This window comes from Rhipicephalus microplus, chromosome 10 (genome assembly GCF_043290135.1).
Source record: "Rhipicephalus microplus isolate Deutch F79 chromosome 10, USDA_Rmic, whole genome shotgun sequence".
Taxonomy (NCBI): domain Eukaryota; kingdom Metazoa; phylum Arthropoda; class Arachnida; order Ixodida; family Ixodidae; genus Rhipicephalus; species Rhipicephalus microplus.
Window position 1 is genome coordinate 51,331,902 of NC_134709.1, and position 25,176 is coordinate 51,357,077.

Below are 25,176 nucleotides of genomic sequence, written 5' to 3' on the forward strand. Positions count from 1 at the left end.
ACATTGACGTACCTATTTAGCATTAAATTGCTGTACCGACATGCAATGCTAACTGCAATGCTAGATGACCCTACAACACATTGTAGGTGTGTTCAGTTTGCATGCATCACTTCGAACCAAGCCAGAGCAGGACACAAGTAGTATGCAAATGGTGCACTTCAGGTGCAGTGGCACTAGGGGCAAATAGAAATGTTTCGATTTGACATGAGCTTCACTTTTGCACCATTCGTGTGAGTTCTAGAGGCTGCAAACTGCATGTTATTTCAGTGTCAGAATTACAGACAAATGTTAGGCTGTGTACGTGCGGTAAATGTGTTCAGATTGTGTCTATACTGGTCTGCTGCGTAGTTTGGTTACAGCAGTTTGGTGCGCTGCTGCTTTGCACTAAGCCAGCGCTGTGATCGGCAGGTGACATCATCGGAGTAGTGAAAACTGTTATGGTGCGTCCCCTCGTAAGCTGATTCAAATGGTGCAAGTGAATGGAACAGACCTTGTACATGTTTCTGTAAGGAAGGTGCCTGGATTTTTATCCCAATTTTTGTGTGTGCTATACTAGATAAGTGCAAAAATACTTGCTTACTTAGATTTAAATGCACAACAAAGAGCTCCGAGCGGCTAAAATTAACCTGAAGTTGACACACTGCATGAAAACTTTGTACTACCTTCTACAGCCTCCATGTTTGTTTGTTGCCTAAGAAATTTTGGATCATACCCACAAGGGGAGTTGCCCGCACTGTACTTTATAACGGAAATTTAAATACAATGCTTGTTAAAGGAGAAAAATCAGATAAGAACGAGATGTTTGGTTGCATACTGTTTATTGCATGTTGCGCATTTCGTTTTTACTCTCCTCGTGTCACTAGCGGGCTGAGTAAAGTAAATTTTGAACTACTTGCGCCATTTCTCATATCTTCTTAATTTGGCAAAGGCAAGGCGTTGTATGCGCATAGTGTCCTTGTTTTTATAATGGTTATACCATTGACAATTTCTCAATTGCTACAGTGAACACCTTATTGCTACTGCAGGTTAAAGGCTTGTTTTTGGCATTTACGGGCTTGTTTAGTTGTGTACCTCTTGACATTTGCAAGGTGTCCGTGACTCTTCCACAATGTTGAACAAACGTTTACTGGGGACATGTGCATAAACGTCGGATATCTATCGTTAGACTGGAAAGCAAGACACTTTTGAAAGCTGCAATATCTATCGTTAGACTGGAAAGCAAGACACTTTTGAGAGCTGCAATAGGTGACCAGTAATACGGGCAATCGCAGGGAACCGTGGGATATGACGGCTTCCGGTTCGATGCACCAGGCAAGTTAGCAGCGGCACGCGTGCATTTTTGTACCGCTTCGTTGAAAAAAAGCATCTTTCCGTGCTATGTCAGTGCTTTAGAAGTTGGTTTTTTGTTTCTGCTAACTGTGACTACGACGAAGACAAGCTACGAAAGCCACGAACGGTAAGAAAACTTTTTTACCGCACTAAAATGATCTGCAATGCTTTTGTGCAGCTGGGGGTATACTGTCAGTTTGGCTAGCAGATCACTCAATACAGAAGACAATTTTCATTGTACGATACGTTACTGCAGAGAAAATATCACCATTTTAAAGATATCACCAGATGGGGATGACTGCATGTAGCAGTGTTCTGAGAGTTCATTTCGGGGTTGCTGCTTCGGCCGACATCGTCGGTCGATCGGCATGAAGCACAGCACTTATTGAGCGTGTTGAGATTTTTTTTTTTTCTAGCATTCAGTGCGCTATAAGATGCATTTCTTAGTAAAAGCCAGATGCTTATTGGAACGCTGATTTTAATCAAGCTGTGAGGCACGGCGGAACATAAACAATACAGTCAGACATAGACGGCGCCAAATAATCGAAACCCTGCACTTGTTATACGCAGTTCTTCCTTTGCGTGCCGTCCTGGCGCACAGTTTAACCAAGATAAACGCAAATAGACTCGTCCAGCGCTTCGTGTAAACTTACTCTTGAGTGAAGCTTTCGCGTTTTTTGTTACTCGTGAAAAAATAGAGGAGGCGCTGGTGAAGCTTTTGCATTTTGATATGGGTACAATGGGCGGCGCTCATCTCACATGGCAGGTAGATATCGCCCGCGTGTTTGCATGATATCTTTGCTAGGCGCACCTGTGCGATTTCTCCATACAATATTCTCGGCAAATTCATGCGTAAGCTTTTTATTAGTGCGGAGTGCACACGTACAGTTGTGATAAAATGTTCTTCCCACACTCTTGGCTTCCAACGTTCGGTACTCGGTCTACCTGTCACTGTGGCTCTCTTCACAGCCGCGGTCCACCTCATTTTAATTGCGAAGCATTTCTTAGCGAACTTCGCCGACTTTGAGCGTATCTATCTATTTAGCCGCCTACGACTTTTAGCTCTCCCGGCTGTTTCGATTATGGTATCGATACCAAACTTGGTATGGCATAACATGAATGTATGAAGAACATATTTGACTAGTCATAACATGAGAATCATGACAAATATGTCATGATTTACATTTCATGGTCTTGCAGCTCGTGCAGTGGTTTCGTTCACATGGCATATTGCAAAACTGGTATAGTATGGCATGATTGCATGGCGAACACAAGCACCCGACCCTAACATGAAAATCATGACATTGTGCTTGTCGTGTAACAACATGACTACATGCCACGCTCATGATGCACTCGCGGCCATTTCGCTAGCGTCACATATACTAAATTTGGTATTGCAGCTGGTACGTGAATGGTTGACGAAGGTATGTGAGTAGTGCAAACATGATAATCGTGAGATGCGTGTCATGTAACAACATGACTACATGCCATGCTCAGGATGCGCTGGCGGCCGTTTCGCTTGCTTCACTTATACCAAACTTGGTACAAAGGGACGTGAATGGATGACGAAAGTATGGTGCAAACATGATAAACATGAGATGCACAACATGACTACATATGATATGCGCTCGCGGCCGTTTCGCTAGCTTCACACGCACCAAACTCGGTATTACGCGACGCGAACGGACGACATAGCTAAATGACACATCCAAACATGGTAATCACAACATGCCTGTCATGTAACAACATGACTACATGTCACGATATCGCTCGCTGCCGTTTCGCTAGCTTCACGTATGCCATATTCGGTATTAGGTAACGCCAATGAATGACGAAGGTATGTGACTGGTGCAAACATGATGATCATTATTTGGTATTACGTGACGCCAATGAATGACGAAGGTATGTGATTGGTGCAAACATGATAATCATCAGATGCGTGTGATGTGAGAACATGACTACATGCCACAGTCAACGCCCCAATACATTTCGACGTGACGCGGTGGGCGTGCTCGCCGGCGTTCATTTCGTCGCGTCACGCCAGCGTTGCCATGCCAGGCGCCGGTCCTGCCCTGTCTGCCGCGTTGTTTTGACGCATGCGCGTTTGAGCGCGTCCAGCGTCCCTCCGTGATGAAAAGAGGGAGACTCAATGTTGTCTAACGCATCGACGCGAAATGCAGCGTGTCGCATTTGTAGCCGGTTGCCGTCGGGCCGCACCGACGGACGCTCGTCGCGCCTGGCGTCACACTATAAAGTACTCGTGTTTTGCTAACGTAGCGTCGCTGTGCTCTGCGTGCGCGCGCGTCAACGCTACATTGGAGTATATTGGGCCCTTCATGGTGCACTCGCGGCCGTTTTGCTAGCTCCACATACACAAAATTTGGTGTTACGCGACGTCATTGGATGACGAAATATATGACTGGTGCAAACATGATAATCCTGACACGCGTGTCATGTAAGAACATGACAACATACTACGCTTATAGCGTGCTCGCGGCCGTTTCGCTAGCTCCACATAAACTAAATTTGGTATCACGTGACGTGAATAGATGACGAAAGTAAACGATCGTGCCATGATAATCATGGCAAGGAAGTCATGTACGGCATCATTTACCTTCAACTTGTAACGTTGTGCTAATTTTAAAGTGACATATCAACATTTCTCATTCGTGCTTCGCATACGATCGATTCGCACTGTACGTGGGATCTGCCATTTTTTCTTCTTTCTTCGTTTCTTGGGAATCGATACGTATGCATTTGCCTTTCACGCTCGAGTTGGAGCAGCCATCGGCTGAACAACCGACCAGTTTATCAGCACGACGATAAACGGGCGACCGTGGGCGTGAATCCCGAATAATTGAGGCTTTAGGCGAAACGGTTCGCCATCGTCTGCTCTTGTTGAACCGAAAGCTCTTCTTGAACCGGAAGCAGCAGACGACGCTCTCTTTTACTGGTTCCCAGACAACGCTCCGACAACCTGAGGTTGTCCTGAGGATGACCTACACCGTACGAAAGTATGACCTGAGGAAGCCCTCAAATGAACCTCAAGTGGTCCTAAACCAGTCCGTTTGTCCGGCCTCAGATCGTCCTCAGGGCATCCAGAAAAGAGCACATTATGATGAGTCTAGTACTTTTTGAGGACGAAGCATACAAGACCTAGGCACTCATCAGACCTTACGAAAAGTTGCTCTAATTCTTCTTTTGGAGCGCTGAAATGACAACTGATCAATCAAAAGTGCCTGAACATGCACACTCTTTAAAGCACTGCCTGTGAGGTTTCAGTAACAATTTCTTCAAGTATAGCAATAAAAACAGCAATGCACAGAAAACATGTTTATTTTCAGGAATGAAACTTGGCAGTTTTCACTAGATGAGACTTCTTGCCCTGTGCCTTCAGAGGTCTTCATCCGATGGGCTTGACAACGCGACACTTTGAAGACATTCTGTAGTAATAGAAAGCAGCATATCTTGAAGCACAAGTGAATTTAGAGTATCAATAAGAATATTAAGACAATAACAGCATGCCAGATTTGAAAGCATAAAATGAAAATTATATTACCATAATGTGCAGGTACGAACTAGCCATTATATAATGGTGAAAATGATTTATATAGTTCATGCTTGCATACACATCAAAATTCGAGTAAGGCAAGAAAATTATTTAAACTATAACAGCAAAAGTATCATATGTTATGATAGCTTCAACAGCACAGATAATAAAACTCACCCTCATGGTGAGTGCGAGAAGTTCTTAAGCGCTGCTTCTGGAGCTTTTCCCCAGCATGCCGAAGCCACACTTTAATCACACACTCGATGTCATTTTTTTTTGTTTCCGGAAAATTTCGCCTCACGGCCTCTGAAAAAGTACAAAGTTCATAAAACAGGAATTACACAAACATAATACATTAATATAATGCTACATAGGTTGTTTGAAGAAGTACCTCTAGTCAGCATGATCGACATTTTGATAGTTGGGCACATCATCATTAAAGGTCCTTGCCATCCTTCCCCATGTTAATTTCAAGAGTACTGACATTGACACTATGTGTTGCATTACAAGAAGAACACCACGAAGAAGACATCATTGTAACTTTTTTGAAACCTAGCATGCAAAGAATGATGAGGCGCCTTTGACGAAAATACGTCCATGTATGAAAATGTTGACCAGCTTGTCTTAGGTACTTATTCCTGTTTAGAGATCCTCAGTGATCACTATGAGCTTCCATCTGTTAGTTTTCATCTGTACATAAGATTTCCACTACAGTTAAGAATGCCTAGTAGTGCTACCTGATAATAACTTCTGCAAGTAGTGAATGCTTGCGTATGTGTGCCATGCAAGTATACTAGTGTGCTTGAAGAAGCTGCAGGGTTTCTTACTGACAACAGATATTTCATGCTAAAAATTTTCCACGTTTAAGCACATAATTTTAATTAGCAAGCATCCTAAAAAATTTAATGCTTTCATGAAAAGATTGTTCTTTTGCTATTGACTTCAAATGAAAGATAATGTGGATAACAGACTTAGAAATGTCTGTACTCAAACACGGCTCTTGCAGCACATGGTGTTGTGAAACAAATTACTCACTGCAAATGACATCTGTGACACCTAGATCCACAAACTTCCTTTTGCCTTTTTGGCCTGCCCAGCTGAACTGCACAGCAACCTCAAGGCTTAGCAGAAGCTCCAGCATCCTCCTGGCTGCTGCCCCAAAAGTTGAGCCACCAAGGCCAGCAAGCTGCTGTATCTGTACAGTTTTGAGGTCATTATTTTTTTTAGAAGAGTAGCTTAATGCAGTGACTAGAAAAAAAAATTATAGAAAAATATAATGAATGACGTACAAGCTTTAGCTTAATGTTGCCATCAGCAGCAAGTCTCCCCTCAAGACTTAGAAATTGGTCAATATCCTTGACCGGTGTCAAAACCACATCATCATTTGTCTCATCTTGAAGCCTCACTGTTGTGTTGAAAAGGTGCTGCTGCATGGCATCAACCTGTCGTCCCAGCTGCTCTAGCCTCATCAGGATAGTTTGCGAAATTCGCATGAGTTGACGCACGTATTCTGTAAAGACGTGTTCATGAAGTAATAGCGCTGAATTGCAACATATAAAATGGCAAAAGCTGAGATAACATTGAAAATGAGAAGTGCTACTAAACACAGCAAAACAAGCACACAGTTGTTTATGGCTTCTCTGCACATTATTGTCGGTTTTAGAAATTTGTGCCTACATGGCTTCAGTTATTTTGTTAGCATGCTCAGTGATGCCTTTTTAGGACCTGAATACGCATGCAGAGTTGACACTGAGATGAAGCACCTTCATTGCGTGCTGTGATTCAGTGTACCCATATATTTACAACCTAGTTTTCAACAAAAACTTGGAATAAGTTCAGAAAAATTGTTGAAAGTTAGGTTATTAAGTGAATTTGTGAAAAATAGAATAAGCAGAAACAGATACTTTAATGTTTTAAGCACTGAAACAATGTGTGACCAGACCATACATATAACAGTTGCCATAGTTTTTGCAGCAAAGTGATGCCACTATCACTTTCCCAACGAAAGCAAAAAAAAAATGTTTAAAATATAACTCTTCATTTATGGGGTAAAAGCGTGCTCATCGCCATCAAAGTGACACACAGTCCTCATTTCCACTGTGATCAAGAGGCATGTTCTCTACACTAAATAGGCGACAACAGTTGTTTATGAATTAAAAGTATTAATTGTGGCACCTTCGCTTCAATTTTTCTGAGACATCAGGTATTTACACTTGATAAAGCAACTACAGTTAGTACATTGTTCCGAAATTGCAAATAAGCAATTATGCTGCTTACGACTGGCACAGCTATAAGACAAAACGTTTTGCTTAGCACTTGCAAAGATTTTAATCTAAAGAGAAAAAAAACTGTATTCCCTAGACAATAAATACAAAGATTGTCTTCACCTCTGAAGTGGCACCCGGGTAAGAAAGCTTTAATGTTACTTACCAGGAGGTGAGCTTCTATTGCTAGAGGGGAAGCCTAATGAAGACCCATGGGTATTATTGTGTGCAGTCCCTACAGAAGCATAGATGAAGGTTTTAAGATGCACTTCTAAAAACTAGCTCTGAACATTTCATCGAAAGTATTCTTACATGAAGGGCCTTGCTGACTACTGTTATGTTGCTGCAACACTTGCCTTTCAAGGTTGTCTGCATGCTCTGTAAGTGACAGTTCCTACAAGTGACAGTTGCCATTGTTTTTGCTACAAAGTGATGCCACTGTCATTTCTGTCTACTGAAAAAAAAATATTTTTTTTTTGATTATGGGGTAAAAGCGTGCTCATTGCCATCGAAGTGACACGCAGTTTTCTCATTTCCACTGCGATCAAGAGGCATGTTCTGTACACCAAAAAGGTGATAACAGTTGTTTATGTATTAAAGCTTTAATTACTGGCACCTTAGCTTCAATTTTTCTGAGACAACAGGCATTTACACTTGATAAAGCAACTACATTTGGTACATTGTTCCGAAATTGCAAATAAGCACCCTATGTTGTTTACCACTGGTGCAGCTATCAGACGAAACGTGTTGCTTAGCACTTGCAAACCTTTATAACGTACAGGCAAAAACACTTTGTATTCCCCAAACAATGAATATAAAGGTAGTCTGCATCACAATAGGTGCCGATCTAAGGAAGCTCTAATGTTACTTACCAAAAGGTATGCTTCTAGTGCTAGGGGAATTGGAAGGTGTGTGTCTACTGGTAGGAGAATTCCTGATGACATTTTGCCCCTCATTATATCCTGCTCTCTGAGCAGGCATAGATGATGTTGAGGGAAAGCCTAAGCCAGGCTCGTGGCAATTATTGGGTGCAGTCCCTGCAGAAGCATAGATGAGCCTTTTAAGCTGCACAATTCTAAAAACAGCCCCTGAGCATTTTATCAAAAATACCGTCTTACATGAAGCCCCTTGCTGACTGCTGTAATGCTGCTGAAATGGTGGCCCTTCAAGATTGTCTGCATAAAAAAGAAAAGGGACAAGAATCAGAGTGATGGGACAGTTATTTTGGCCAGTTACGCGAAGCTCCCACCATCTTTCCATCAACACTTGCTGCAAAGCTTTAGTTGCAAAGTGATGCAAAGCTTTAGTTGTTCCAGAGTTTAGAAGGCTGGAACTACATTTACACTTGACACACCAACTACAGTTAGTAAGTTGCTCCAAAACTGAAAAGAAGCATCCATGCCATTTAGCTCTACCATAGCTTTAGACTAAACATATTGCTTAGCATATGGAAAACTTGGTGCCTAAAGTAAAATAACAACTTGCATACATAACACACAATAAATATGAAGGTAGACTTCACACGTAAAGTGACACCCATGGAAGGCAGCTTTTGTATCACTTACCCAGAGGTCTGCAGTTGTTGCTGTATGAACCTCTGTAAACATTTTGACCCTCAGGTGATGCCATTCTCGGTGAAGGGGCTCTTTGTGATGGCCTAATGCCTGCTGGTGAACTGGAGTCGAACGCAGGCACTTCACTGATATTGGATCTAGTCACTGCAGAAACATAAGTGAAGCTTTGAAATGTAATTCTACACATGCACTTTGAGCTGTTCATCAAACATAGTCTTACATAAAGCCCCTTCCTGGCCTGTGGTGCGATGCTGCTGCAGTGGTTGCCGCCCTGCCTTGTCTGCATACCCTGTTAGAAAACAGAGGCAAGAAAAAATCAGCGGGTAATGGGACAGTAGAATAGTCATGTGAAGATTAGACAAATTTTCCATTGTTTCTTCATGGCTCCTGAAAACCTGCAAACCTTGCATGAAATCAGCTCCGTCTACAACATAATCAAAGTTACAAATCTGTGCAGTGAGAATGATATAAAAAATGAATTTCAAGCGCTAGCATCACTCTGTCGTGGAATACTCAACACCAAGCAAAGGGCAAGTGTCCAAATTCGATACGACCCTGGGTATTTCTCTTCTCAGTTTTAATTTTTTGTGTCTATCAGTTACTTTTTCATGTCCATCAGGCCACTGATGGCCATGGCGACCCCACTCAATGCAAGAACGGGTGTTCAAGAGCTGCTCTAAAACTGATGTGCATGGTTTACGTACAATATCCCCTTTGGCAAAAACTCTTGGTTGGAAGCGAGTACTTAAATGCGTGCTGACATTCTCAGTTATCGCAGGTCAGAAGCATGTCATATGCTATTTGACATGACATTTTGGAAAGGAAAATGAAAAGTAAATAGAGGTTAACATGGAGTTATTAACCAGTTTGCCACCCTGCATAGGGGTGTAGAAAAAGGGGTTGTAAAGAGGAGAGATAAATAAAATAGCAAGAAAAAAAAACAGGATTTTATCCCAGAAGCATATCACCTTCATGTTCCAATGACCGTGGCTGGGTGGGCAGTGGCCGATTCTCTAAATTTCTTGGTCGCTTGTGTTTTCTCCCTAAGAAAGCAAGCCAGAATCAGCATTTCACAGCCCTAAAGCCAGATAACCCAGTGTTACTTTTGGCGGTAGATAACAGAAAACAGTGTGAGCAATTCCGTGGGGCTATCATTGTAAAATAGGCATTGCAGGATGTAAAAAGATTCAATACTATTAAAAAACATAAGTACAAGCAGTTCACTTTACGTAAAGTTCAAAAATGGTGTTATACGTCTTATCATTGAAGCTGGAGGTGATGGTGCCCCTTCATCATCTTCAGACTCATAGGATCTCTTATTTTTTTTTCTTCTGCCTTTCCCAAGTTCTGCCTCGCCGTCCAAGTTGGATCCATTTTCTACCCTTGGCAGATTTGCCCGTGCTTCGGCATATGTATCTGCAGAAAGAAGGGCAACAACTACTAATTAAATGATAAGCATGATCATTTCTCAGATCTGTCACACATAACAAGTAGAACTCCAATTCCTTTGCATAAGTCATTACCAAGCAGGTACTAAGAGTCACCCATGATATTAAAATGGATCATTTAAATTTTGCTGCAATGACAGCTGACATGCAAGTATTCACAAAATATGAGATACTTGATTTCGCATAATTGTTCTTTTTTTCCTGATATTCTCGAAGCTATCTTCTGATATTCTTCGAAGCCATCTTCTGATATCTTTTCCTGATATTCTCGAACCCATCTAAACTTTTAAGAAGTTACTTTGATCTAAAGTGGCAATTAGAGTTACAATGCTGAAATTGCAGTTTATTACATACCTTTTACTTCATTGCTGACCAAATCGCTGAAAAACGTGCAGTAAAACAGCATAAATAAGGAATAATTTACCAAATTCTCGGACAACAGTGCAAGGCACTTCTATCCAGTCAGCCCCTGGAGTCGCTTTCGCCTTCAACAAACTATGTACATATTTAGTTTGTCGAGGCCACAGGCAGCCGTCGCCTTTCAGCCAACTTTTGAGGATGATCCCAGATGTATCATCCTCTTCTGGGAAGAGAACGACAACGTATTGACCTTGCAAAAGAAAGAGAAGCCAAATTCAAATTCTGTATACATTCTGACACAGTTGTGAAAGTTTATTACATGTGCACTGTAGCATGCAAAAGAGGGAAAACAATGCTTTTCCTTTTCAAATACACTTTCAGGCATTTCTGTGAGATGTTCTTCAGAGGCCAATACCGCAGACTAGAAGGCTGAGACACTGAGTAAATTCCCAGTATGGAGGAAGGGCATGGCAGAGAATAAAAATCTTCACACTTGAGGAACTTCCTTCCAATTATGCATGGCTCACCGCACGGGAGATGAGCAAAATTGTCAATAACGACGATTGACCCATCACTTAGCCTACAGCACCCATTTCTCTTTTCAGCTCTAAGAATGACATTGCCAGGCAATGTTACTTTTTTAAACTCGGGGCCTCGGCATGGAGCAACAAGTGGCCCGTCAGCATGCTCTGCAGCAAATACGACATGGCTTTCAGTTTTCTTATGCCTCAGAGGACGGTGTGCCTGCTCAGCAAGCCTGTTGCAAAGTTGCTCCAAGGGAAGGTCTGGCTTTCTCAGCATTCTCTTTAACGAGGACATATGGTTTTCAAATGGGAAGGCACTCCATGAGTCCAAGGGGCCAAGGTGTGTAACATCATCTGCCAAATGACACAGGCCATGCACATTGTGTGAAACATGCTCTTTGCCATAAATGCTTATGAATGTCCGGATAAAAAACTTGAGCATGTTTCCGGCATACTCTATCTCACTTGCAGGTGCAGCTGGTGTGGAAAGAACAGAGATCCCCACATGTAAAGCTAAGAAGTTCTTGTACATGTGTGCAGGAATCAGTGATGACAAAACAACGGGTCCTCCATATAAAAGAAAAAAGCGAAACTCAGTCGCTTTCCACCGATCAAGTTCAGCAATGCTCCTCGGCTTTCGGCTAAAATCACATGGAACACACCGTGCAATTTGAGAATTTTTTTCCGACATCTCAAGACGCACTTTGCTTCCAAGTCTGGTCACTTTTGGGCCACGTACCCACAGTGTCAAGAGCTTGTTCATGACACCCAAGCACACAAGGTGCATGTAATCTAATGGTATATCTTTCACTAGGTCAAAAGGAAGTTCCTCAAGAATACTTTCGCCTGTGTGATGCTCCTCCTGGACTTTTAAGCGAAAGCTGTCATCTGTTCGCTTGCGAGCATTGACGTTTGGGAAGCACACCCTGCCCTCACAGTAGACACCTTTTACGTCACATTTGGTGCAGCTGTAATAGCCTGTGTGGCTTCTGACATATAATACAAATGCCTTTGCTGGTGCATCACATATGAGGGCATACAAGCTAACAGGAATTGCAGTTTCTCCAATGGTAATCCCTGTTGTGATAGCAGCATTTATGTCACAAACAAATGGTCGCAAAAAATCATTCGCGTTGTTGGGCTTGCTGCTTCCGAAAAAAACACCCACTATAAATGGTGCTTTGTCCTCCAAATTACTTATGCGTCCCAGTATGCACCAAAATTGGCCCCGTGAACTTTTTGAAACCGGCAGACCGTCAATGTTGAAGCTAAGCTTCAAAATTCTTGGTAGTTCTGCACAATCTTGCAGCACTCGCTGTAGGCCTGCACTGAGGCCGAAATGATGGTATTTCCCGCCGGCCAGCTGCAACACTTCCAGGCACTTCTTGGGCGTCTGTAACAATGCCCTTGCAGTTGAAGGGAGCGCGCTGAAGCATTCGTGGGACTGTAGTACTCTCAAGAGCGATGTAACTGAAGTGTGCGATGCGCGAGATTGTAAGGCCCACGCTTGCAGTCTCTCACGAAAGGCCAGCAAGCTGTCCACACTGCCGCGTTCACAAACTTGCTCTTCGTTACTCCCAGTCGGTGCCAATTCGAAAGAATCCCTCTGCCTCACCTGCGAGGTCGCCGAAGTCGAAGCCGCAGCGCTGCTGTCATGGAAGGCACGCCGTTCGAAGTCTGTGTGATCGTGAGGCACAGAAACACTGCAGCCGCTGGGGTAGCACGCGTCGCCAGAAATCAAAACGTGTCCTTGGGGCACATCCGTTTCTGGAACGATCGAGGAGTGTGCCGAAGGCCGTTCTCTGTCATGAACACAAAGGCGACGATGGCCGTCTTCGAGGTCGACCGCACAAGCCTCGGAGGGCAAGTCGCTCTCTCTTTCGGCGTTGCGGGAATCTCGGTCAACGTACCGCGTGTCATTTATGACATCGGCCTCACTGTCAATAAGCTGAAAACTAGCATTGACGCGCCGATTAATTTCACGCCGAAATTTGCGATCCGCGCTCTCAGCCATCTTGAACAGCACAGAGCACAGTAGAATGGTGGCTAGACCAAAGAACACCCACCACCAGAACACGTTGTTAGGCTAGTCAGTTGGTTTGTACATACATACATGAATAAGCAGTAAAGATATACAGCGCGAGGCTGAAAATCAACTGTCCTCTCTTTTTTTATTTATTTACCTTTGCGGCTTACAACTTCAATATGAAAATTTAACAGAAGACACTCACCTGGCATGCTTACGATTCTTTGAGGGCTTCTGCGAGAAGCTTCCTCTATGGCGAGAAGTGTTGTATTGGAATGTTGACTCGACCAATGACTCGACTTGACTTACTGCAGGCCCATAATGATGATGATGATAGTTGCGTCACTTTAAAATGGGTAAACAGTGTCGTAGACATCCAGATTTAAAAGCACCTTGACTGCGCATGGTGACCGCATTAAGGTACTGCTTTTTTTTTTGTTAGCACCACCACAACTTCAGTCGCCCATTCGTTTTCCCACAGCGTTCTAGTTCCAATGCTGCTCTATTCACGATAACCTAGGCCAGCCCAGTCGTCAGCATGGTCAGTTGTCGTCTGCTCGATGGGACCGTGCGGCATTGCAACACTGGACACTCGAGAATAACGTGCTCGCTATTCACAGTTTTCACGCCTGCATTCATTTTGGAGCCGACACCGTTTATACTCGCACCAAACTTGGTCTGCCGCACGTGCGTTCATTGGGGAAACGGGTCAGACCACAGTCAGTGCGATATAATTCCGTATGCACGTCGGCGGTAGATCACGACCAACGAAAACGTGCAGGCAGAAAGTTTGGCCTACGATCACTTACAAAGTAAATAAATAAATAATAAATAAAAGAACACGTCTTTCTCGTGTTGGCTTGAAGTGCTTCCTCGTGTAACTATCTCATTTTAATGATCGAGAAGTACTTTACTATTATGACTCGAAAGTAGGCATACGAAATCCCGTGGACTTATTCGTTAACAGCCAGAAAATTAACCAAACACGAATTGCGAAAGCTGCATGCACCTACGAAACATGCATATCCTCAAAACGTCCTCGAGCAGACGATATCAGGACAATTCTTCGTCCTTAAAAAGGTCTCAAAGGGGCATTTTGGGGATAATCCTGCAAGTGTCGACTAGAGGACCAAATGAGGACGTCCTGAAACTGCCGAGGACGTTTGTACCATACGAGGACGACCTCAGGTCGTCGAGTGTTGTCTGGGTTATCTATTCTGGTAACCAATTGAGTGCAAAAACATCTATGTATTTTAAGTGCACGTTAATAAACCCTAATTGGTCAATATACCCATTTGTCGTGCACACGTTACTGTAATGTGCGAGGCAAGAATTGCCACCTACTGCCAGGCTGCGAACAACCCAATTTTCCTGTGCTCATCAAGTCTGTCATGGTAGTCAGGGAAATGAAGTGGAAGTTCCCCTGACACATATTGCATGGTTCCCGGCCCATATGGGTAATCTCTCGTCTTGTCCAACCGGCAATCCGAACGAGAGGGCTCACCAGCTAGCCCGCGGCGGTGAGCGGCCCTCTCAGAGGTGTAGCGAACGGGGATGTATGAACTTCAAGGATCCATCGATTACATTTCACGAGATCACCACAGCTTATAAATTTGGGCGCAGATCGAGTTTTCCCTCTTCCGCACCCTAAATTGTATAAAGGACAAGCAGTTACAGTTCGGCAACCATACTGCACAGACTCGACCCAGATTTCTCACCCCACTGCCCGCACGGTCATCACAAGTACTGTAATTTTAAACACATGCTCTGGTTGTGCCCCTTTAACTCGGGGTCACAACTACCAGACCAAACCAACCAAACCTCCTGGGAGGCTGCCACGCGCAGCACGGAACTCGACAACCAACCCCTGACTACAGTGTACTAGAAGAGGGCAGTGGGCTTACTCAACAGCTACTCTGACGCTTTTGGCGTCACATAAGAGAGATGGCGCCACAGGCATCTTCAATGGAAGCTTCACCTGCAGAAGCTGCTCGCCGATGGCCGCTCGTAAAAGTTGGAACGTGCATTTATTCGATATTTGCTATAAACTTGCATGCTTTGACTGCCCTCTGATTATATTAAGAGCTCCTGGTGCTCTCGATCACAGTGTTTTCTTTTCTTTTGCGATACAGCTTCCTGAAAATTAGTTCGATGGCAGCCGGCGCAGTCTGTGCATTCTCCTTTCTAGTGCGACGCAGCTAACGCTTTTTGTGTGTGTGGGTGGGTTTCGGAGGGTGTGTGCTTGAGTTAGAAGAGTATTCCTGATAAGCACTATATTTGTTCAGGTCAGGTTCGTGTTTCCTCGAATATAACACCTCGTCGAAAAGGATGATGTATCCCACAAATTATATGGTTTGATGCAGTGACCAAACGTATGGTTCATGCTGTGTAGACCGAACCTAAAAAGAGTTCGCAACAAGATTATGCCCGCCCTTTCACAACATAATTAGAAAACAGTGCACGTTCACTTCCTAGAAGAGCTTTAACATGCAGGCGTGCTGGCTGGTTTGCGCCTTTATTATAAAGTGAAATTGTAGTGCTTAAATAATTTTCGTTCTGCTTCAGTTGTAGACCATGGCACAACAGTTCTCTGGGGGTTATAATTATGCAGATACACGTATGTTAGACATATGTAGAGCGACATAGTGAGAAACTAAATAAAGATATAAACGAAGCTTCTGCTCCTGACATGAAGCTCTTATTTGAAAGAACTGAAGTACACCATCTAGCCACTGATTTACACACCTTATTCACTTCATGTGTGACGGCTCATCTTCAGCTGCTTGGCCCTCTGCCGCTTCCCTCCCTAATTGTCAGTGTTCAGTCCTTTCAAATTGAATGAAGACGTGTGACAACGTAAAAAGTAATTACTTTCGCTTTGAGGGTAGCTGCGTGCACACTGCAACCAACTTCAATCGAGAGTCTGCGCTGAACAATTGCCAGTATGTCCATAATGTTGTCAGAGTGCAGCTTACTCTGGCAAAAACATTCTGTGAAAATATCCTCGAGCTTTTTCATGGAGCTGTACAGCTGACTTGAGGGATGAAGGAGGCCTGTTCGGTCATAAAAGTTGGTCAGCCGAACAAGTTGAAAACAGCCTCGGCGTGGATAATGGGTGAGGTATGCGCACTTTTTTTTTTTTTCATCGATAACATGCACAGACGCGGTTGCAAGTGGAGTTCGCAAACTGTGTTGGTGTCTTCCAGAAGCTTGTCCGCTCTGTGCTGGTTCTTCTCACATTCTTTCGGCCTGTTTTCATCCTTCAGGACGCCAAACAATGACAGGTCCTGCTTACTCTTCACGAACACGTTGCCTGTTAGACACCCAAGCGCCTAACAGTGGTTTTGCCGTTGTCGCGGCATGGTTACAGTATGCACTGTAAAGCATACTGTCCTCTTGCGTGGTGCGTAACGCTCAAAGCTGACGGCAAAAACTCGGCGCAACAATGTCCACAGCCACACAACATGGCTCAAACTCTGTTGCTCTGCAGGACTTGACCGGCTCACAGAACACCTACACAACCGGCTCAGCTGCAACGTCCCTCCCAAAATTCTTCTATTGATGGCGATGCCAGCGCCACCGCTCGTGTGACCAGAGAACCACAAACGTGCGACATTTCTGGAGCCACCCCTCGGCATACCCTCCGCCTACAGTGTACTAGAATATTCTAGTACACTGTACCTCCGCTGGAGAGTGAGCCCACTGCCCCCTTCTAGTACACTGTACCCTGCGCCGTGGTCTCAATCGGGTTGCAGAAATTAGGTGCCTTTTCTCATCTTCTAACCACTATCCCCCCCCCCCCCCCCTCGTCCAGAGGTAGGCACTGCGCCGTGCTCCCGACCGGGTTGCAGAAATTTGTTTGTTTGTTTGTTTGTATCCTCTAATCCATGGCTCGTACCCACTCTGGGGGATTGGCCAAGAGAACATATTGTCTCATATGGACGATAACTGCATTATTGCTTACAACGAAAAAAAAAAAAGGGGGGGGGGGGGGGAGTTGTATAGTGAAGACAGTATGTTAACAAAAAAAGAAAGAAACCAAATATTTAGATAGTGAGAAAAAATAATCAACAACAAAGTAGACACTAATAGCTACAACTTGATTTTGGGAGCCGACCAGACAGCTGGTTTTGCCAAACCCGATTAATTTGGTATGTCACGGATTTATCCAGAATTGAAAATTACTTTTCGACCCGTTTTTTTTTTTTTTGAGTATCTGTTAACGTGGGCTTTATGTTGAAAAACGTTTAGAGTCTTGAATAAAATTACACACCGCATCGAATGCATCTCTGTGGCAATTTCCCAAACCAGAGGCACCAAAACTTAGAACATTTTCTGTGGTTAAATTTAAACCTAGCTTCGCAAATGGAATATCTAAAAGTCGCTTCCTAATTAATGCATAGTTACGACATGAGCCAAAATAATGTTCAATAGTTTCTGATTCTTCGCAGAACGGACAGAGGGGGGAAAGTGTCAGACCAGATCTGTGTAAATAAAAATTTAATGGGGGGACACGGCACCGGAATCTGGAGATTATTCTAGTACACTGTAGACGGACTCCACTGGGATTTCCATGGAAATTTGAGGTGCTGATAATCTGTCCATTGTGTGATATTTTCTAAACTATCTGTAAAAATAGCAAATTTCCTATATCTAACCCCTGATAAGTATTCTAACTTGCAGAAATTAGGTGCCTTTTTTTATCTTCTTACTACTACCACCACCACCACCAGAGGGCCCGAATGAATGGATTGATGTGGCTATACCCTTTAGATCAGGCGGCGGCTAACGCCACCTAGCCGTAATACTTAGTGAACCACCAACTAGATTTATCTTTTTTTTTTCTTTAAATAGTGAAGTAGAGGACTGGTACTTTGCAGTGAATGGTTTAATTTTCATTCGTGTCTTGACTTTAGCCACCAATCAGATAACCTCCTTCTAGTTAATTCTGCCCGCTTAAAGTCTATTTTGCCCTCCCTGTCTCGAAACCCCAGTGCTTTGAAAAACTGTGTGCCATCATCCTGAACTATAGGGTGAAGCCCTTTACAGAACATTATCAAGTGTTCGGCAGTTTCTTCTCCCTCTCCACATGCACTGCATACCGTGTCTACCTCTTCGTATTTGGCCTGATATGTCTTGGTTCGCAAGGTTCCCGTTCTGGCCTCAAACAGTAGAGAACTACCCCGAGTATTACCATAGATCCTTTTCTCGGTAATTTCCTGCTGAAAAGGTCGATAGATCTCTAGTGCGGACTTTATAATCATGCCAATTCTTCACATGTCAGTCTCCGTTTCCTTCACCTTTTTCTTAACTGATAGTTCTTTTTGGTTTGGCCCCCTGCTGTTTTCTAAGTATTTACCCGTCAATTTCCTGGTTCGCTTCCTCCATTTTGTATCGACATTCTTCATGTACAAGTAGCTGAAAACCTTCCTAGCCCAACGCTCCTCCCCCATTTCTCTCAATCGCTTCTTAAATTTTATCTTGCTGCTAGCTTCCCTGCCCTCAAACGATGCCCATCCCATATCGTTTTGTACTCCCTGATTTGGTGTATTCCCATGAGCTCCTAAAGCAAGCCTACCTATTCCACGTTGCTTATAATTTCTAATCTTGCTTGAACTTCTGATCTCATGCACAAGACCGCATTGTCGAACGTCAGACCCGGAACCATGACCCCCTCCCATATTCCTCTCACAACATCATACCTATTGTAATTCCACAGTGCCCTATTTTTCATCGCTGCTGCATTCCTGTTACCTTTAGTCGTTACGTATATTTCGTGTTCCCTTACGTACTCTGTCCCGTTGCTTATCCATACGCCCAGATATTTCTGTTATCTCTAGCATGACCTCTTGTATCCTAAGCTCACTACCTTCATTATTATTAAAAATAATGACTGCTAATTTTTCCTTACTGAACTGAATCTGAAAAATAGGGCCGGGGCATCGCCGAGAGACTCCACCTCCCGGCACCATCCTGGGCGGAGCCACCTGGCTGAGCTAGAGGGGCCTCCGGTCCCGTCCAGTCTCTGCCACCTTTGGACCAAAATAATGTTCTCGCTCACTCACTGGGAAGCCGCATGCAGCATTGTGACTACACTGCATTGTGACGCGCTTCTTGCGCGAATACTGCTGTTCCGTGCATATTTTTTTATTGGCCACCACAGCCGAAGCTTTCGACCGGAATTCAGTGGCGTTGTTGAACCACGCAGCAGTCTCGAACTTCTGCAGTTTTTTGGAAGTTTTGTGAAAAGGGGTAATGCGCGATGTGAATGCGTTCAAGTAGCAGACGCCATCAAGGCGGAAACTTGTGCGCTCAGCGTTCTTGATGATGATAGCGTTCGCTACGCGCGTTTTCACGGCAACGGGACGCAAAAAAATATCAAGCGTGCGGTCGCCGCAGCTTTGTGTGATGCAGCAATATCAACCAAAACGCATCACGTGATCCGCGTTATCGTCTAAATTCCATGCCGCTTTCAAAGCATTCGCGCACGCTGCCACTACAGTGTGACCAGCGGACTGCTAAAACAGCTGATGACCCAGAGACTGCGACACGACACCGTAGAAGCCGTACTACAGACGTGCTCGAATCGAACGGCAAGGTAATTAAATCAGGCCTCAGCTTGACATCGCTTTAGGTTTCTAAAGAAGCAACTGCTAAGAAAGGCGGACCACGCCGCTGCCTCGAGCGAGCGAGCGACAGGCAGCCGCCGTTTCCTCACGAATCACCATTTCCAACATTTCCTGTTTCGACGCGTTCCTTTTGTTTTGGTTTTCGTTTTGGCCCCCCCTTCTCGCCATTGCTGCTGCTGCCGCCGCCGCGGGCTCTCTTCGGCGCTGGCTTCTCGGGGCGGAAAAGATATGGGTCTGGACCGAGGCCCGTCGACAACGACGCTGTGAAAACCCCACTGTTTGGCGCCAACGCAGCTGGGAATAGCGAGGGCCTGGGCCTAGATGAGAAGACGGCACGACTCTGGCCGCGTGAGTGTTTATGCGGACACCTCAGCCGTCTCGGCGGCCGAGGTCGTATAATACGCACTGCTACACACATCCCGTCGACGGGCAACTAGGTTGCGCGCTTGGTCGAGAGCGATACTATTTGTGCAATTAAGGGTTTCTCGGTTTTCCGCCGTCTCCGCGGAAGTAACTCCGTGTCGGGGAGGCATCGTGCTTTAGTGCATGCTCTACGGCGTCAAGCGCTAACCCTCGGAAAGAAATTGGAATGCCTTGGCAGATGATTTCTGTGGAGGGCCAGCGGTGGGGCCAGTCAAAAGGTAGAGGCCTGTTTTCTTTTCATCTTTATTTGCTTTGTCGCCTTGTGCTGGGACGGTGTGACGCGATTGCCTCGTTGCAAGTCGATAACGAGTCGTTGCCGTAATGGTTCCCAGCACGGCCGGGGAGAGTTTTTTTTTTTTTTTTTTGCTCGTTTCGAAAGGGGCGACTGTCGCGTACTTCAACTGGTCTCCCTGATCGTCCCACGCTTGACGACTTGTCGTTTCGTCGGTGGCCGTGGCTACCTTTTTTTCTATTTGTTTTGCCGTGTCGCAAAAGCCGAATCGGTGCCGTGATACGCAGCTGGTATTGTAGCGCGCCTGGGTCATGTGTGACCGCTCGAAGTTCGCGTGTTCTCGCTGTGCGAAGCGACGCGACAGTGAAATGACGTTCTGCATTCGGCTCAGTTGAGGTCACTCGTGCGATAGCGGAGTCAGTTGAGCAATTCAGGGAATTCGATTGCGCGAAAGGGACCGATTGATAATCGATAGAGGTCGAGTAAACACCGCTCCAAAAAAAGACGATGGTGCAAAAGCTGCGGTAGTCGCAGGGGACTTTCGCAATAGAGGTGGGCTCAATTTGTTTCGAAATGGATACCCGTGGCCGCATGACTGTACGCTACACCGACCCGGTTGCAAATGCAAAGCTATGCGTTTTCGCACGTTCTATATCTTTGCGGGTATGTAGCGCCCGCTGCTATATTTATATGCTCCGTGTTGAGATATCTCGTCTCGTGCCGCAAATAACCCTCTAGCCACCTCGGGCACTCGCAAACTGTTCGCTTGTAGGCTGCATTTTGTCTTAGTATACGTGAGCCTTCTTTTATTTTAAATTGGAGTAACGTGGTACTATATAATTTTGTTCTGACGAGTCTTTATCGCATAGTGAAGTTGGGTTGAAGTGCCCTCTTTGGCATTTTTCAGAAGAAAAAGGAAATACGCGTGTAATCTGGTCACAGCGCACCACCTAGTTCTGTTTACCCATAACACCTTTTCTCTGACTTATTGAAATGCATATCTAGAATCTATATTGGTTCTGCTTAACAGACCCATTCTTATCTGTAGCCACTCAAGACTACAGAAAAGGGAACCAATTAGGAGATAATTGGTATTGCTTGAACTGGTATAGCGCATTACGGGGAAGAAGAAACGGCCGAGCAGGCCGACACAAGAGGACAGAGCGCTAACTTCCAACTGAGCTTTATTGTCAAATTGCATCAAATAAGTAGACCGGCGCAAGCATACAAAACCACCCTAACGCAACGACAATTGATTTGGTATTGATTTGCTATTACCCACTTGCATTACATAAGTTTCACTTACGTGTGATGTATTTCCTATGATGCGAAAGGAATGTTTGAAAAGGTCGTCGTAGGGCCCCAATAATATGTGCTTGAGGCTGTTGCGTTTGCAGCCATCACCGCTCCTGCCCAAAATCATCGTATTATTCATTGTTTCAAGCATCTTTTCTTTTCCTGCTATTGTTCATTTCACCATTGTTTTGGTACAACCTATTGTTTCCCAGTGTGCAGTCCACCGTGTGGTGTTCGGTTTTCATCATTCTTTGTACTTGTTGTTCATTGTCCACGACCATTATATAACGCGGAGTCCTGGCTTGCAGTTTGGAAGTTCATTCATGGTAGTAGCTTATGTTGTGCTGCTTGGCTCGAGTCTTGGGCTTGGTCATGGCTGCTGTCGTGTTTTGATAGGGGCAAGCTGCAAAAAGAGGTGTATGCGAGTTGCGTCTTGTGATACTGCTCACCGCTACATCCATTTTTTTTGATAGCCTTATTGAAACTTAGATTGGGCGTTATTTAAGAATAAATATTTGTGCTGTCAACGCTTGGCAAAAGGCCACTTCTAGCAGCCTGCTCGCCAAGCAGACTTAAGTGTGCATCTCAATTTTTGTATCGGATGGACTTTATATTCCAACTGTCTCAGTGTGACCCACTTTGCTGGATTGGATTGCGTAGCGTTCCGAAAAAACCAGAGGCTGAACTTTGTTAGCTCTGGAACTTTTACATTGCCAAGTGGCCCAAGTGCACATGTTTGTGCTTGCTTGTTCTTTCATGACATCAAGCAGCATGCAAATAATGGTTGCAGAAAAGAGTTGCAAAGAAATTAATGTCTGTGAAACCTCAACTAGGACTCATCATTACTGACCCTTCATACCTCTGCTAGAAACCTTGGAAACACCCATATTTTTTAAATTATGAAGGTGTGGCACAATTATTCGTGAGAACTGAGACACGGGACACGGAAGCACCAGTACAGCGTACTAGTTGCACATTACTAGTACTACGTTCATCCGTCTAGTTGGTGCATCGTTTCTTGTGTACCATTTTGCTTTGGAAAAATCTGTTGCTGACTTGATATCTTGTTGCCAGGTTCAGGTTCTTATGGTCTTTGATTTTTTTTTTTCGTAACATCGTACTCATTTGCAAGATTTTGGTGGAAAACTGAAATGGCTATGATTTGTGCAATTAGTCAATTATACTTCTTTGTGGCAATCGTAACTTTAGAAGGCACCAAATTCTATAGAAGAAACAGTGTGTGCAGATGATCTTTAAAACTTGGTACAGGGAACCTGGATTCATGCTGCAAGACTGGAAATTTCTGTGTGAATAACTTCAATACATGCTTCGTTTAAAATTGCCTCGTTTATTTTGTAAGCACTCATTCCTACTGAACTTTAAGCTTATAGCACTCATATAAAGTAGCATGTGTGCAACATTTTCAAATTTTTATGTGAGCAGAGGCATCATGAAAAATGCGAGACATGCCCTTTGTTTTGCTGAAATTTTCACATAATGGTCATTGCAATTCAACACATAGAAAGATGCGATTAACCTAATTGCATACTTGTTCGAAACTACGCTATTGTTTTTGACAAGTGATGAAACAACAAATGAACGCATGAATTCCAGCAAGAACGTCATTTCAGACAGTTCGTGAAAGAAAGGACCGCACCTTACTCGCTACAGAAAAAAAAAAAAATGGAAGGCGAACTAAAGAGCACCTTTTCATGCACCTATCTTACCAATTGGGTGCACTACTTCAAAATTGAATGGTACAGTCTTGGCCTTGTTGTTCCAGTGCATGCATAGCTAAGTTCTTCTTTTCTTAAAATGACACATCTATTCTTTTCCCCGAATGTATCATGCAATATCTGTAAGCTGGTAGAAATCCTACCAGAGTTGCGTTTTCGCTGGAGAGAGTTCGTCAGGGGATAAGCCCCGACAATCTCAGAACTGCAACCCTTTATCCAGATGTACAGGTTCAGTGTGCGTAACCTGTAGTCAGATACAGCTGGAGTGGCTCGGCCCAGATAATGAAAGCATGGCGGCCTCCACTGCCAAACAAATAGTCCCTCTTGGTGGAGTCGTCGTCCACAGAGCTGTGGACATCAGCCTGGAGAGTATGTCCATTGGGGCAGGCTCCTAAAGTTGCATCTGACAACAGGTGGTGTGTGCTGTCCGAGTTCAGAGACTTAAAACGAAGCGTTGCTATTGTGCACGGCATAGATCAGAGTACCTTTGTTGTACAGGGCCCGGTCTCTGCGGCTGCATTTTGATGGAAGGAAAGTGCTAGAGCTTTTTGGTCTTAGATTCAGGTACGCCTGAAGCAGCACCAGGTGGCCGAACTATCCAGTGTCCTCTGCGGTGACGTCCCTCATAATAGCATTGTTGCTGATTGGGGATCAGAAACGCCAACAATTATTTCTTCTGCAGGGGTCGTCCACCCGCGGCAGCGGACACTTTAGTGGTGCAAGCTCGTGCTGAGGAGCAGCAGTGTCCGTCGTCCAGCGGCTGCCAGTGCTTACGAGCATGAGTCGGCAAGCGGCCGGCAACAAGGGGGGCGGTGGCAAGTCCGAGGCGGGTGGCGGCTACCCTGCCCGAGGGGCCGGGGCCTCGGACGCTGCCGCTGGGGCTCGGGGGGCGGTGGGACCCTTTCCCGGAGGCAGCGCGTCGCCGGCCTCCACGTCCAGTTCAGCGTCGGCCCTAGCCAGCCTGTTCGAGTGCCCCGTGTGCTTCGACTACGTGCTGCCGCCCATCCTGCAGTGCCAGAACGGGCACCTTGTGTGCTCACCGTGCCGCCAGAAGCTGACCTGCTGCCCCACCTGCCGAGGCCCAATTGGTGAGTTCTGCAGGCTTTTACAATAGACTCTCGTTAAGTGGAACCTGAAGGGACCCCGAGAACGTGTTCATTTTAACAAGAGTCCCGTGTACCGAGCAGTGAAAGGGGGGCAGAGTTCACTTATGAAACCAATTGTGTTGGCGGCAGGTCCATTTAAGCAGCTGTTCCTTTGAAGCTTTTAGTTTACTAAAGATCTACTGTAGTTACTTCTGCTGTGTTTAGTTATTTAGAAAATACCTTAGTCCCCACAGAGGCATAGTGTAAGGGGGTCAGATGCAAAAGAAAAATATGGATTGATATAAAAAGAAACTGAAATTACACGAAAGTAAGAACAATGTAGGGTAATATCAAGTACAACAGCTATAGGAGCAATATGAGCACAAGTACAAAGCTTGTCGCATCTTGACAATTGATTATAAGACAACATAAATCGACAAGTTTGAAATACAAACGGGGGAAATGCACTGTTTATTAGGCACATCGAATGCAAGTGCAGTGCACGAATTGTGCAATTTATTGGTTCTAGTTGGGATTAATGTGTACATAACGAACTTTTAGACATTGTCAAGTTGCTGGGGAAATTAAAAAAAGCAAATGTATGGATCGTGAACCTGCTTAATATTGTGGCATAAAAGTTGTAGTGCAATGACTTTTAGACGAAAGAAAGTGAACTTAAGGGCTAATTTTTCTGCGTCAA

General features: G+C 44.6%; 2 protein-coding genes across 6 annotated transcripts in view; one reads left to right on the top strand and one right to left on the bottom strand.

The window, feature by feature from the left end:
• Positions 1–4,647: 4,647 nt before the first annotated feature.
• Positions 4,648–13,410, bottom strand: LOC142774717 (uncharacterized). Of its 3 annotated transcripts, XM_075875626.1 has the most exons (14): positions 13,281–13,410; positions 10,590–10,775; positions 9,972–10,133; positions 9,686–9,760; positions 8,938–9,006; positions 8,709–8,861; positions 8,262–8,318; positions 8,016–8,180; positions 7,456–7,521; positions 7,310–7,378; positions 6,169–6,389; positions 5,915–6,074; positions 5,057–5,185; positions 4,648–4,772 (listed from the first exon to the last, which is right to left on the bottom strand). In XM_075875626.1, the coding sequence occupies exons 1-14, from the start codon at positions 13,285–13,287 to the stop codon at positions 4,723–4,725; spliced, it is 1,569 nt and encodes a 522-aa protein (XP_075731741.1). In that variant the 5' UTR covers positions 13,288–13,410; the 3' UTR covers positions 4,648–4,722. The 3 variants fall into 3 exon arrangements, with proteins under 3 accessions (XP_075731741.1, XP_075731742.1, XP_075731743.1); XM_075875627.1 differs by lacking the exon at positions 7,456–7,521; XM_075875628.1 differs by lacking the exons at positions 7,310–7,378; positions 7,456–7,521.
• A 6,084-nt stretch (positions 13,411–19,494) lies between these two features.
• The window catches only part of LOC119180835 (E3 ubiquitin-protein ligase Siah1), a 35,112-nt gene continuing 29,430 nt past the window's right edge, over positions 19,495–25,176 (top strand). The window contains exons 1-2 of one of the 3 annotated variants that reach the window (XM_037431973.2): positions 19,495–19,673; positions 24,074–24,479. In XM_037431973.2, coding sequence (XP_037287870.2) covers positions 24,170–24,479 — 310 coding nt within the window. In that variant the 5' untranslated portion in view covers positions 19,495–19,673; positions 24,074–24,169. Of the gene's footprint in view, positions 19,674–19,730; positions 20,053–20,173; positions 20,346–24,073; positions 24,480–25,176 lie in introns of those variants that run through there. The other 2 variants (XM_037431972.2, XM_075875631.1) reach the window with 2 other exon arrangements.

Coding starts and splice junctions, on each gene's coding strand:
- LOC142774717 (XM_075875626.1), bottom strand. Junction 10,134..10,589: donor CACTGTTGTCCGAGAATTTG/GTAAATTATTCC, acceptor TTCTTTCTGCAG/ATACATATGCCGAAGCACGG. Junction 8,181..8,261: donor CAGTCAGCAAGGGGCTTCAT/GTAAGACGGTAT, acceptor ATGCTTCTGCAG/GGACTGCACCCAATAATTGC.